The sequence below is a fragment of the Narcine bancroftii genome, chromosome 7 (genome assembly GCF_036971445.1).
Source record: "Narcine bancroftii isolate sNarBan1 chromosome 7, sNarBan1.hap1, whole genome shotgun sequence".
Classification (NCBI taxonomy): Eukaryota; Metazoa; Chordata; class Chondrichthyes; order Torpediniformes; family Narcinidae; genus Narcine; species Narcine bancroftii.
Window position 1 is genome coordinate 208,169,603 of NC_091475.1, and position 14,581 is coordinate 208,184,183.

At 42.9% G+C, this 14,581-nt stretch overlaps 1 protein-coding gene across 10 annotated transcripts in view; it reads right to left on the reverse strand.

The window, feature by feature from the left end:
* Window positions 1–14,581, reverse strand: part of emsy (EMSY transcriptional repressor, BRCA2 interacting) — a 101,349-nt gene that overhangs the window by 61,569 nt on the left and 25,199 nt on the right. For 7 of the 10 annotated variants that reach the window (XM_069892115.1, XM_069892113.1, XM_069892110.1 and 4 more), the window contains exons 6-7: window positions 7,346–7,498; window positions 4,636–4,895 (exon numbers count right to left, since the gene is read on the reverse strand). In XM_069892115.1, coding sequence (XP_069748216.1) covers window positions 4,636–4,895; window positions 7,346–7,498 — 413 coding nt within the window. The remainder of the gene's footprint in view (window positions 1–4,635; window positions 4,896–7,345; window positions 7,499–14,581) is intronic. The other 3 variants (XM_069892116.1, XM_069892114.1, XM_069892111.1) reach the window with 2 other exon arrangements.

Below are 14,581 nucleotides of genomic sequence, written 5' to 3' on the forward strand. Positions count from 1 at the left end.
CAGACAAGATGAAGGAATATCCCAGAGGTTTCTATAGATTTATTAAAAACAAATTGATAGCAAGGGACAAAAGTCTAGAGTGCTCATATACACATGGATCAAGAAAAAGGGATGTCTTATCTAAAAATGCCAGTGCTGCTGGAGTTGCTACAACAGCAGAGCTGCCATTGGTGAGGACCCCAGAGAGCGGGGAGTAGAGACAACGCTCATCCACAAAGCTCTTCTACCAAGTCCGAATACCAACGGCTCCGTATAGACTTTAAATTATCTATAAAAGGAGCCGAATGTGGTTAATTTTAAAATGGTGCCACTGTGGGCCTGGGCCCAAGGCAGGGCACTAGCAAATGGGGAGAATAACACCCCTTCTTCCCCCCCCCTCCCCACCCCCAACACTCGCAGTTTGAGAGGGAGAAACAGAGATGACCCTATGGGATGGTGACCACGGTGGCAGACCAGTGAGGGGCTCTGCGGTTGAAAAGCATACAGGCAGAGATCCCATGCCGGCAGCAAACTGCTGGCAACTCGCACCATACTGCGGACCATTGGAGACTGGCTCAAAACTAAGGGGTGCCCGGTATCAGAACTGGGATTTGATAGGTTGGCCAATGGTTTGTATTAGTCTGTGCGGCTGCAGACGCTGTGGAAGCAGTGGAGGCAATTCCATGGACACTCAGGGAGGGCTCTCGTTCTCTGACTGCAAGGGGCGCAGGACAATTTCTCCTGATGCCGAACTTTGTCTGCCTTATGGCAGATGAAAGTCAATTTTGTGTAATATTAGATCTGTTTTTATTACATAACAATAAGGAAATATTTTTGCATCTGTACTTTGAAGCAAAACAGCAGTGAGCTCATGGACCCTAAACTAATTAGAGAAGGAGGTGCTTGCAGTCTTGAGGCAAACAATGGTGTACAAATCACCAGGGCCTGACAATATATTCAGACCTTGAGGCTAGAGCAGAAATTTCAGGGGCCCAAACAGAGGTACTTAAAACATCCTTCATCGCTGGTGAGGTGCTAGAGGATGGAGGAAAGCTATTGTTCTTTTGTTTTTACAAAGAATCCAAAAATAGCCAGGGAATTATAGTCCAGTAAAATGTCAATGATGAGAAAGCTGTTGGATAGACAACTATTTGGATAGACTGGGTCTGATTTGGGATTAACATTAACAGAGATATTTAGGATGTCACTGCCCACGGGGGTAGTGCCAGAGGATTGGAGGGTGGCGCATGTTTTTCCGCTGTTTAAGAAAGGGTCCAAATGTAAGCCTGGAAATTATAGGCCCGTGAGTCTGACGTCTGTGGTGGGCAAGTTGATGGAAAGTGTTCTGAGGGATGGCATTTACAAATATTTGGAGGTACAGGGATTGATAGGGAGTAGTCAGCATGGTTTTGTCAGGGGTAGATCATGCTTGACAAACCTGATTGAGTTTTTCGAGGGGGTTACGAAAAAGATTGATGAAGGGAAGGCTGTGGATGTCTATTTAGACTTTAGTAAAGCTTTTGACAAAGTTCCCCACAGGAGGTTAGGAAAAAAGGTGGAGGCATTAGGTATAAATAAGGAAGTAGTGAAATGGATTCAGCCATGGTTGGATGGGAGGTGTCAGAGAGCAGTGGTAGAAAATTGTTTGTCCAATTGGAGGCTGGTGACCAGTGGAGTTCCTCACGGATCGGTCCTGGGTCCACTATTGTTTGTTTATATATATTAACGATCTAGAAGAAGGGGTGATGAATTGGCTAAGTACGTTTGCAGATGATACAAAGATTGGTGGTATTGTGGACAGTGAGGAAGATTTCCGTAGCTTAAAAAGAGATATAGGAAAGCTAGAGGAGTGGGCTGAGAAATGGCTGATGGAATTTAATACGGATAAGTATGAAGTGTTGCATTTTGGAAAGGCAAATCTAAATAGGTCATATGCATTAAATGGTAGACAATTGAGGAGTGTAGAGCAACAAAGGGATTTAGGAGTGATGGTAAACAGAACCCTCAAAGTTGATACTCAGGTAGATGGTGTGGTGAAGAAGGCATTTGGAATGTTGGCCTTCATAAATCGGAGTATTGAATTCAAGAGTTGGGAGGTTATGATGAAATTGTTCAAGGCATTGGTGAGGCCAAGTTTGGAATACTGTGTGCAGTTTTGGTCACCAAATTATAGGAAGGATATAAACAAAATAGAGAGAGTGCAGAGAAGGTTCACAAGAATGTTGACAGGATGTCAGGGTTTGAGTTACAGAGAAAGGTTGAGCAGCTTGGGGCTTTTTTCTCTGGAGTGTAGAAGATTGAGGGGGGATTTGATGGAGGTGTTCAAGATTTAAAAGGGACAAAGAGAGTCAACATGGATAGGATTTTTCAATTAAGAGTGGGGGATATTCAAACCAGAGGCCATGGTTTGAGATTGAAGGGGGAAAATTATAAGGGGAACATGAGGGGAAATTTCTTCACAACACACAAAGGGTGGTTGGGATGTGGAATAAGCTTCCGGCAGAGGTGGTTGAAGCAGGAACGTTATTTACACTTAAGGAAAGACTGGATAATTACATGGAGGGGAGAGGATTGGAGGGGCATGGACCAGGTGCTGGTTAGTGGGACTAGGAGGGTGGGGATTTGTTCCGGCATGGACTAGTAGGGCCAAACTGGCCTGTTCTGTGCTGTATATGGTTATATTAAGGAAAGAATGTTTAATTACATGGAGGGGAGAGGCTTGGAGGGGTATGGACCAGGTGCTGCTCAGTGGGACTAGGAGGGTGTGGATTTGTTCTGGCATGGACTAGTTCTGTATCTGGTTATATCATCAATATAATCATGTCTAAACAATCTTCTACTTTTTCAAGGTTACCAGGAGAGTTGACAAAGGAAAGACAGTGGATGTTGTCTATATGGCCTTCAATAAGGTCCCGCACAGAATGACAGTTAAGAAGGATGGTTCTCAGGATGAGGTAATAAATTGTATTAGACATTTAATTTGTGCAGAAATCCAGAGTGGTAGATGATTGCCTCAAATGACTGGAATCTTGTAACTAGTGGTGTGACTCAGGGACCAGTGCTGGGTTCATTGTTGTTCATCATCTATATGAATGATCTCGATGATGACGTGGTAAATTGGATTTGCAAATTTGCAGGTGTCACTAGATTTGAGGTGCTGTGGACAGCGCAGAAGGATTTTAAAGCTTGAAGCAGGATCCGGATTGGCTGTAAAAATGGGCTGCAAAATAGAAGATGGAATTTAATGCAGACAAGTTTGAGGAGTTACACTTTGGGAGGACAAACCAGAGTAAGGCACTGAGAGTGTGGTAGAATAGATGATGTGATTACAGATATTTTACTTGGATGAAAATGGCATCACAATAGACAGATTTATGAAGGCCAATGTGCCAAAAGCTCTGTTTATAACCTAAGGATCAAGTACAGGAATTGGGAGCGAACTTGTATAAACATTGTCAAGGCCAAATTTGGAATATTCTGCGCAGTTTTTATTAAATTTAGATATACAACATGGTAATGGGCCCTTCTGGCCCCATGATCCAATGACGCCCAAATACCCCAATTAACCTCCACCCCCTGTGCATTTTTAAAGGTGGAAGGAAACCAGAGCACCCGGAGAAAACCCATGCAGATACAAGAAGAACATACAAACTCCTTACAGAGAGCACTAGATTCTAACCTGGGGCTTTGGTGCTGTACTTGCATTACACTAACCCAGTGGTTTTCAAACTTTTCCTTTCCACTCATATACCACCTTGTGATATTGCCTTAAGTGATCCCTATGCCACAGGTGTTATGTGATTCGTAAGGGATTACTTAAGGTGGGATGTGAGTGGGAAGGGAAGGTGGGAACCCCTGCTCGAGACCCAATTGTTACTGAAATATCTTGCTTGAGAAAATTGGTTACTGGCCCATTTCCTTTGGAGTTATGAAACCGTGCACATAACGAGTCAATTAGGTACGATTAAAACAATGGTTTTCCAACTTTTTCTTTCCACTCACATCCCACTTTAAGTAACCCTTACTAATCACAGAGCAGCTATGGCCTAGGGATTAAGGTCGTTTGTGATTGGATATACAACTATTTGGATAGACAGGGACTGATTTGGGATTATCAGAATAATCATTTGTGAATGGAAAGAAAAAGTTTGAAAAGCACTGCACTAACCTGACGACAGGAAAGATATCAATAATATTAAAAGAATCCAGAGAAGATTTACAGGATGTTGCCAGGACTTGAGGAGCTGAGTTACAGGGAAAGATTTTAATAATCAACATGTACCTAAGCAAAGATCTGGATCCACTGCAATATCATAGGCTCCCCTCTCTGACAGCAGCATTTCACGTCGATGTTCTCAATAGTGGGGAGTTTCCCTGGGCTGTGTCCACTACCTTTTGGAGGATAGTGAGAGCAAATGCCTCCCTATCATGTCTCAGCTTTTTTCTCCTCTGCCCTACCACCCACCTGTGGGGCTATGCTCCTTCCCTGCCCCTCCCTCACCATTTTATTCAGATGCCTTCCTGTATTTGGTTCATAACTGAACGAAAGGCTCAGGCCCATAAGAATGGTTACGTGCATCTTTATCTTTGCTACAACATAAAAAATATTGTGTGACTTGCCCAGTAGTATTGTGTAATCTGTAGCATCTCACTTACCTTCTGAGTAGTTGTGTTTGTTGTTTGGGTTGTGGGCTTTGTAAAAGTAATTTTCACCGGTGACATGTGTGAGGGGATGGAATTTGCAATACTTTGCATAATGTTGCTCACTTTTGGGCTACTTCCAACGGGAACTGCAATCGACTTGGCGACTGGTGTGGCTGACTTGGGAACCTCTTTAAGCACCACCGGGCAACAACTTGATGAATTTGTGCGCCTGCGTTTACGGGGCTTGTCATCTTCGTCAGCGCAGCTAACACCTGTACATTTTTAAAAAATGGTAAGCCCCAACATTAATGAGCAGTGTGAAAAAACATAGTGAAACAGAAAGATATTAGAGCTCCTATTCCCAATACTGCTGAAACGGCCAGATCAATTTCAGTTATTCTTGGGCCGAATGGGTGCAGTTTCACTCGTCTTCTAACCACGAAGGCATGAAAATTGTTCAACCTGCCCATTTATACACCACACTATCCCCAAAGCAAAAAATCTGTGAGCCAGCATTGCTCAACTTGCATGGCTCATACCACAAGAATTTGACATGTACAATAAGCAATTTTAGATCATTGTATTATCATGTTCTTGCACTTCAGTTGCAAAAGCTGTGCTAAATTCAGAATTCTCCATTTCCCTGAGCACATGCATCCTTCAGAACAGTACTGATTGAGTATTACATAGAACAATACAGCACAGGGACAGAGAGTCTGGTCCACTATGTCTGTGCCAACCATGATGCCGAATTAAACCAAACCAATCTGCCTGCACATGATCCATATCCCTCCATTCCCTGCATATTCAGATGGAAATATCTTAAATGCCAGTACTACCCCTACCCACACATCCCAGGAGTGTATTCCTGGCATCAAATACTGGCATTACCACTACATTAAAAAATGATTACAGTAAAATTTCCGTCATCCAGAACTCAAGCAACTGGGTAAAAAAATTGCAGAAAATAAATAGGTTAAAAAATACAAAAGTTTAACATTGGCACACCCTAGTGGTACAATCTCACGCAACTGGCAAATTCACTTATCTGCCATCTACTGATCCCCATAATGCCGGATACCGGGAGTTTTACCGGACTATATCTGGTGCTCCTGTTTACTCCCACATCCCAAAATTATGCAGGAACTCAGGTGGGCTGACCAGCATTAATGGGAGAAAAAGAATTGTTGACATCTTGAATTGGAGCCAGAGTCCCGGATCTGACATCTGCAATGTTTCCAAAAATGTGCAGCCTGGTAGGTTAATTGGCCACTGTAAATTACCCCGAGTATGCAGCCAAGTGGTAGAATCTAGGGGCGGTTAATGGGAATATAAGGAGAATAAAATGGGTAAGGTAGGAGTAGTGTAGTAGTGGGAGCTTAATGACTGGTGTGGATTCAGTGGGATGAAGGGTCAGTTGCCATGTTTTACCTGTCAATGACTATGTCATCATGAATGAGAACGGTGCTATGTACATTCACATCTGTGAATGTTTCCCCTGAATATGCAGAGAATAGATGGCTAAGTGTCATGTGGAAGCAGCAAAGTTTTAGCAATAATTATGTTCTGTGCAGATATGTGGGACAAAGGCCCTGTTGTTGCACTGTACTGTTTTACGTTGTGGGAGGTAATTTAGAAATATTCTATAGCAACAGATAATCACAATATATATTTATAAAAGAGGAAAAAAATTTCCATGCAACAAATTTATTAGAGTTCACTGAAGCAGTAACACATGGTGTGAATACCAAGGAAAAGGTAGATCTATCTTGATTTTTGAAAGCCACTTGATCAAGTGCTACATTAAGGATTTTGCAGTAAATAAAACTTCGGCTTAGATAGTAATGGAAGTGGGACTAAAGAGGGCAAAAGGAGGCTACAAAACCATGCAAATATATTATGAAAGGGCCAAAGATCAGTTAATGGGGAAATGCGAAACTGTCATTTTATGGAACCATACGGCTCGCCTCCTTGTTGGCAAACATGAAGCCTGTCGCGTTTGCCTGTATTTAGCCCGCATCCCTCTTGATCCTGGAGTGAATCAGGAATGTCTGCAGATGCAGTGATTGTGGTCAAAACACAGGGATGCCTGGAGGGACTCAGCCAGTCTTGCAGCGACATTAGGAGGTTTTGGGCCAGGAAGGGCTCAGGCCCAAACATCGGTAATACATCTTTACCTCCTATGGGTGCTGCGAGACTGACTGAGTTCCTCCAGCATCTGTGTTTTCCCTCGAGATCCTTCCTATCTATTTCATGCATACATGGCGAATAGGTTCATCTACCTATTATCTCTTTAATGCTAACTTCCTGGAGATTGGTGACCAGAATGGCACACAATCCTTTGAAATGCAGCTCTCAAAGAAACATTTTACCTAAATGACTATAAAGATTGCAAAGCTTTAAAGTGCAGAGGGTTCCATCAGACCTTGTGCAAATGCACAAGAGGTCAGGAAGCATCTGTGGGGTGAGAAACAAAATTGAAATTTCTGATCAATGGTCTTTCACACTGGAAATGTATCCCAGTTCTGGAGAAAGGTTCTTTTCCAGCACTTATTGATCAAAGAATACTGGACAGCAGATAAATGGATAAAAGTTTCTGCTATGAAATTATACTCTGAAGAATAGAATATCTAATTTTAGATATTTACAACAAGCAATTGCCATGCTCCAAAATGAGCATAAGAACATGCTCCACATCCAAAATAAGACAAATGGCACTCACTTTTTACATACACTGTACTTCCGCTTGGCAACACAACAACATTGGAAGCAGGACTAGCAGGCCTAGGAGATTTAACCGTTGCTACACTCCCACTGGGTATCGTTGTTGAAGCTGGTGTGGGAGTGGTAGTAGTGTATGAATAACAAACAATCACTAGAAGGAAACAAAGCAAAACATGTTTCATTTTAAATAAAAGTTTAGACATATCAAAAATGCCAAGGGCGGTGGTGGAAGCTAGTACAATAGGGACATTTTAAAGATTCCTAGAAGGCACATGGATGCAAGAAAAATAATAGGTGATTGGTGAGAGGTGGGGAAGAATTCGATTGTTGAATTGGTTTATATAGGTTGGCACAACATCATAGGCCAAAGGGCCTGTACTGTGCTGTTATGTTCTAAAGAAAATCAAAACTGTTAATTCCAAGGAGTTTGCAAATGTGTTCATTAAGTGCCACCATGTGGCCAAATGCCTGTATTGTAACTGATAACACGGCTACAACCGTACATCATGCTGAAGAAATTCAAAGTGCGATGTTTGACCTTTTAAGCCCAATTACACTGTAAGATTTTCATCATCAGAAATAACAGTAATGTCGTACACTTTCTATTACAGGTACACAATCCTTTATCCGGAACCCTTGGGGGTGCGGTATGTTCTGAATGTCAGATTTTTCCAGATTTCAGAAAGCCAGATTTAAACCCACCCAAATTCTGCTACCGTATCCACCCCACCCCCTTCCAGTCACGCTACCGTCTCTCCACCCTCCCCCCTTGCCCGCCTCGCGTTGCCATTCATCCCCCCCCCCCCCCGCTTCGCCCGCCTGACTCGTGCTGCCGGTCTCTCCCCTTCACCCGCCTGACTCACGCTGCCAGTCTAACCCCCGCCCCCCCCCCACCCGCCTGACATCTCTCTTCCCACTTGCCGGATTTTGGAGCTTTCCGGATTTTAGATGTCCAAATAAAGGATTGTGTACCTGTACAACTTTGTCCAAATTTTGCTGCAACTGACAAGTTTTTCTCCATGCCTGCAAGATGTGGGGTTTCTGCTTGAATGGGGGAATATGCCCAATCAAAGGTCATGGAGTCCAATGAAGGAATGCCTAAAAGATATGCTGGAGAATCTGCCTCAGTCACCAGCATGTTGACCCATTTGAAAGAGCAGCAATTATTTCAGGAAAGGAGAGAGTATTTTCTTAATGTCTGCTTTCATGTACTATTCCTGCTTATTTAAGGTACTTTTCTCTTTATTATCTTTTCTTCTTTGGCTTGGCTTCGCGGATGAAGATTTATGGTACTTTTCTCTTTATTATAAGATCTTAGTATTAGAACATTTTAAATTATTTCATCTTTGAAAGTTTTTAAACTTCTTTTCTTTCTTCTTTGGTTTGGCTTCGCGGACGAAGATTTATGGAGGGGTAATGTCCACGTCAGCTGCAGGCTCGTTAGTGACTGTCAAGTCCGATGCGGGACAAGCAGGCACGGTTGCAGCGGTTGCAAGGGAAAATTGGTTGGTTGGGGTTGGGTGTTGGGTTTTTCCTCCTTTGTCTTTTGTCAGTGAGGTGGGCTCTGCGGTCTTCTTCAAAGGAGATTGCTGGCCGCCGAACTGTGAGGCGCCAAGATGCATGGTTGGAGGCGATATCAGCCCACTGGCTGTGGTCAATGGGGCAGGCACCAAGAGATTTCTTTAAGCAGTCCTTGTATCTCTTCTTTGGTGCACCTCTGTCTCGGTGGCCAGTGGAGAGCTCGCCATATAACACGATCTTGGGAAGGCGATGGTCCTCCATTCTGGAGACGTGACCCACTCAGCGCAGTTGGGTCTTTAGCAGCGTGGATCCGATGCTTGCGGACTCTGCCAGCTCGAGTACTTCGATGTTGGTGATGATGTCACTCCAATGAATGTTGAGGATGAAGCGGAGACAGCGCTGGTGGAAGCGTTCTAGGAGCCGTAGGTGATGCCGGTAGAAAACCCATGATTCAGAGACGAACAGGAGTGTGGGTATGACAACTGCTCTGTATACGCTAATTAATCTTTGTGAGGTTTTTCAGGTGGTTGTTTTTCCAGACTCTTTTGTGTAGTCTTCCAAAGGCACTATTTGCCTTGGCGAGTCTGTTGTCTATCTCTTTGTCGATCCTTGCATCCGATGAAATGGTGCAGCCGAGCTAGGTAAACTGGTTGACTGTTTTGAGTTCTGTGTGCCTGATGGAGATGTGGGGGGGGCTGGTAGTCATGGTGGAGAGCTGGCTGATGGAGGACCTCAGTTTTCTTCAGGCTGACTTCCAGGCCAAACATTTTGGCAGTTTCCGCAAAACAGGACGTCATGCACTGGAGAGCTGGCTCTGAATGGGCAACTAAAGCAGCATCGTCTGCAAAGAGTAGTTCACGGACAAGTTTCTCTTGTGTCTAGGTGTGAGCTTTCAGGCGCCTCAGATTGAAGAGACTGACATCCGTGCGGTACCGGATGTAAACAGCGTCTTCATTGTTGAGGGGGGGGGGGTGGGCATCCGAGGCGCTCTAATATTTGCCAAATCCCTTTCCTGCTCACGGTGTCGAAGGCTTTGGTGAGGTCAACAAAGGTGATGTAGAGTCCTTTGTTTTGTTCTCTGCACTTTTCTTGGAGCTGTCTGAGGGTAAAGACCATGTCAGTAGTTCCTGTTTGCGCAAATGCCGCACTGTGATTCTGGGAGGACAGAATGGTTAAACTTCTTTTAAATGTCAAAGGCATCCAGAAGAACTGAAAAACAAACTTGGTAGCTTTGAATGACAGCAGAACTTGAGGCCTGCCTTCACAACCTATCAAGAAGCACCAGCAATTTTCTGACAACTCACTGAACTGATTGTCACTCCACACATGCTTTTTCCAGCAAAATTGTCCACAATGAATGCAGACCAGAGCAGTGGAGAATGAAAGTAAAATCACAAAGCTGGATAAACTCAATAGGTCAACAGTGTACATAACCAACGTTTCTGGCTTGAGTCTTTCATCAATGTAGATGGGCGCCCATTCCAGTCCATTTCAGTTAAAACCAAGGAGAGCAAGGGTGGGAGCAGCCAGCCTTGCATAACTAAGGAAATCAAGGAAGGCGTCCAACTAAAAGCTTATGTGTACTGTAAGGTAAAACATCATGAGATGGGAATGTGTAAGGAGTTACCCTGTACAGGGCTGTAACAAGATGTGAATGCATCCTTGTACTTACAAGATAAGAGAGACATTGATGGATTGAGAGGCAGGAAGCTAGCAGGGAAAGGATAGCAACAGTTTTAGTCATTGGACAAGTAATGATATGATGATGTTCTAAGCATGTATCCAAGGGTATAAAAAAATCACCATTTTGCTGATAACGGCAGAATGCATTCTCCGACTAACATTGTTAGTCGCAAGTGTTACAATCCGGTAATAAAGAACAAAGAACCCTGATTTCGACTCAGTCTGGTGTTTGTCTCACTCATTCATGAACAAAGCAGACCTAACAGTACAAAGTCACCAAGAGCTGTGGTAAACTAGAAGATTGGTAAAACTTTAAGAAGCAACAAAGACCCAATGAAGAAGACTATGAAAAAATGAGTATAAAATATAATGTTCAGTAAAAGTTTTTATAATTATATAAAGCGTAAAAGGGTGGCTAAAGTGAAGGATGGCCCCTTGGAAGATGAGGAGGATTGATATTGGATAATGAGAAAATGGCTGAGGCTTTGAATAACTGTTTTGTGTCTGTATTCACAGTGGAAGAAACGTGGAACATGCTGAAGACAGATGTTAAGAATGCACATTCTAGGAAGGAAGGTAAGCAGCCAGATGTTGTGGTCCATGTAGGGACAAATGATGTGGGTCGGAAGGTTGAGGAGGTCCTGCAAGGAGAATTCAGGGAGTTAGGTACTAGGATGAAAGCCAGGATTAGTTATAGAAAAGGATGGGTCTGGGACTCTGGTTGAGATTCTAAATTGGAGAAGGATCTATTTTGAGGAAATACATAGACTGGGATAAATTGTTTACAGGCAAGGATGTGCGAGTTAAGTAGAGGACCGTCAAAAGGGAAATTTTGAGAGTATAGAATTTGTATGTTCCTGTCAGGATCAAAGGCAAGGTTAGCAGGCATAGAGAAGCTTGTTTTTTGATGGATATTGGGGATCCAGTTCAGAAGAAGAGAGAGGTGTATAACAAGTGTAGGCAACATGGAACAAATGAGATACTTTAGGTGAAAAAAAATGCCAATAAAACCTCAAGAAAGAAATCAGGAAGGCTAAAAGTTTAGTTTATTTATATAGCACATTTAAAACAACTCACATTGACCAATGTGCTATACAGATCATAAATTACATCTTAACTTAAGCAGCTATTTAAAGTGCAGTATAAAATGGGTACCCAAAGTTCAGAATTGAACATGATATTTTGGCGCACACAGTTTGGTGCTGGCCCGGCAATCATCAGTTTGGCAGCATTTCAGAAACATTGCCGGGGAGGATTATATTATTTGTAATAATAAATGATTATTTAGTAAGTTGAACAATAATCCCAAAATGTTTCTGAAATGTCAGCCACCCTGTGAAAGTCCCCATACTGGAATGCTCTGCGCACTTGCCAGAGTGGGGGGGGATGTGTTTTGGAGGATGCCAAACTAGGGAGCTGGCAGGTAGCTGAATATTGTTTTTATACAGTTGATGTAAAAGACATTGGTGAGGCTAAATTTGGAGTACTGTATGCAGTTTTGGTCACTTAACTGCAGGAAAGATATATCAATAAATTAGAAAGAGTTACTAGGATGTTGCCAAGACATCAGGGATTGAGTTACAAGGAATGGTTAAACAGATTAGGACTTGCTCCCTGGAGCATAGAAGAATGAGGGGAGATTTGATCAAGATATTTAAATTATGAGGGGGAGAGACAGAGTAAATGCAGATAGGCTTGTTCCACTGAGGGTAGGTGAGATACAAACCAAAGGACATGGGTTAAGAGTGAAAGGGGAAAGGTTTAGGGGGAACATGAAGGGAACTTCTTTACATAGAGTGGTGGGGTGTGGAATGAGCTTCCATCTGAAGTGGCGAATGCAGGCTTAATTTTTACATTTAAGAGGAATTTGGACAGGTACATGGATGAGACAGGTATGGAAGGCTATAGACTAGGTGCAGGTCAGTGGAACTCGGCAAAACAAAAAGGTTTGACACAGAATAGAAGGGCCTGTTTCTGTGCTGTAATATTCTATGTATGTAATAGCTATCACCAAAGAGGTTGTACTCAGAACCAACTTGAGGGTCTAAAAGTAGAGATATCCCCTGGTCCTGATGGAATGCGTCACAGGATGCTGAAAGAAATGGCAGAAGTTATAGTCGAGGCTTAGGTGATAATTTGGAAGATGGCAAATGTCAAACCACTATTCAAAAAAGGATGTAGGCAAAAAGCGGACAGAAAACTATTAGCCAGTTAGTTTAACATCTGTAGTTGGGAAAATGCTTGAAGCTATAACTAAAGGAATAATGAGGCATCTGAAGCAAATCTGATCCATTAGGCAGATGCAGCATGGATTCAGCAAAGACAGGTCTTGTTTGACAACTTACTGGAGTTCTTTGAGGATATAATGAGTGTGGTAGATAGAGTGGAGGGTGGAGGTGGCGGTTGTTTCCCTGGATTTCCAGAAGGCTTTGATAAGGTGCCGCATAAAGAAATTATACAGCGGATTCCCTGGATTTCCATAAGGCTTTGATAAGGTGCTACATAAAGGAAATATACAGAGGATTCCCTGGATTTCCAGAAGGCTTTGATAAGGTGCCGCATAAAGGAATTATACAGAGGATTCCCTGTATTTCCAGAAGGCTTTGATAAGGTGCCGCATAAAGGAATTATACAAAGGATTCCCTGTATTTCCAGAAGGCTTTGATGAGGTGCCGCATAAAGGAATTATACAGAGGATTCCCTGTATTTCCAGAAGGCTTTGATGAGGTGCCGCATAAAGGAATTATACAGAGGATTCCCTGGATTTCCAGAAGGCTTTGATAAGGTGCCGCATAAAGGAATTATACAGAGGATTCCCTGGATTTCCAGAAGGCTTTGATAAGGTGCCGCATAAAGGAATTATACAGAGGATTCCCTGTATTTCCAGAAGGCTTTGATAAGGTGCCGTATAAAGGAATTATACAGAGGTTTCCCTGTATTTCCAGAAGGCTTTGATGAGGTGCCGCATAAAGGAATTATACAGAGGATTCCCTGGATTTCCAGAAGGCTTTGATAAGGTGCCGCATAAAGGAATTATACAGAGGATTCCCTGTATTTCCAGAAGGCTTTGATAAGGTGCCGCATAAAGGAATTATACAGAGGATTCCCTGTATTTCCAGAAGGCTTTGATGAGGTGCCGCATAAAGGAATTATACAGAGGATTCCCTGTATTTCCAGAAGGCTTTGATGAGGTGCCGCATAAAGGAATTATACAGAGGATTCCCTGGATTTCCAGAAGGCTTTGATAAGGTGCCGCATAAAGGAATTATACAGAGGATTCCCTGGATTTCCAGAAGGCTTTGATAAGGTGCCGCATAAAGGAATTATACAGAGGATTCCCTGTATTTCCAGAAGGCTTTGATAAGGTGCCGCATAAAGGAATTATACAGAGGATTCCCTGTATTTCCAGAAGGCTTTGATAAGGTGCCGCATAAAGGAATTATACAGAGGATTCCCTGTATTTCCAGAAGGCTTTGATAAGGTGCCGCATAAAGGAATTCTACAGAGGATTCCCTGTATTTCCAGAAGGCTTTGATAAGGTGCCGCATAAAGGAATTATACAGAGGATTCCCTGGATTTCCAGAAGGCTTTGATAAGGTGCCGCATAAAGGAATTATACAGAGGATTCCCTGGATTTCCAGAAGGCTTTGATAAGGTGCCGCATAAAGGAATTATACAGAGGATTCCCTGGATTTCCAGAAGGCTTTGATAAGGTGCCGCATAAAGGAATTATACAGAGGATTCCCTGGATTTCCAGAAGGCTTTGATAAGGTGCCGCATAAAGGAATTATACAGAGGATTCCCTGGATTTCCAGAAGGCTTTGATAAGGTGCCGCATAAAGGAATTATACAGAGGATTCCCTGGATTTCCAGAAGGCTTTGATAAGGTGCCGCATAAAGGAATTATACAGAGGATTCCCTGGATTTCCAGAAGGCTTTGATAAGGTGCCGCATAAAGGAATTATACAGAGGATTCCCTGGATTTCCAGAAGGCTTTGATAAGGTGCCGCATAAAGGAATTATACAGAGG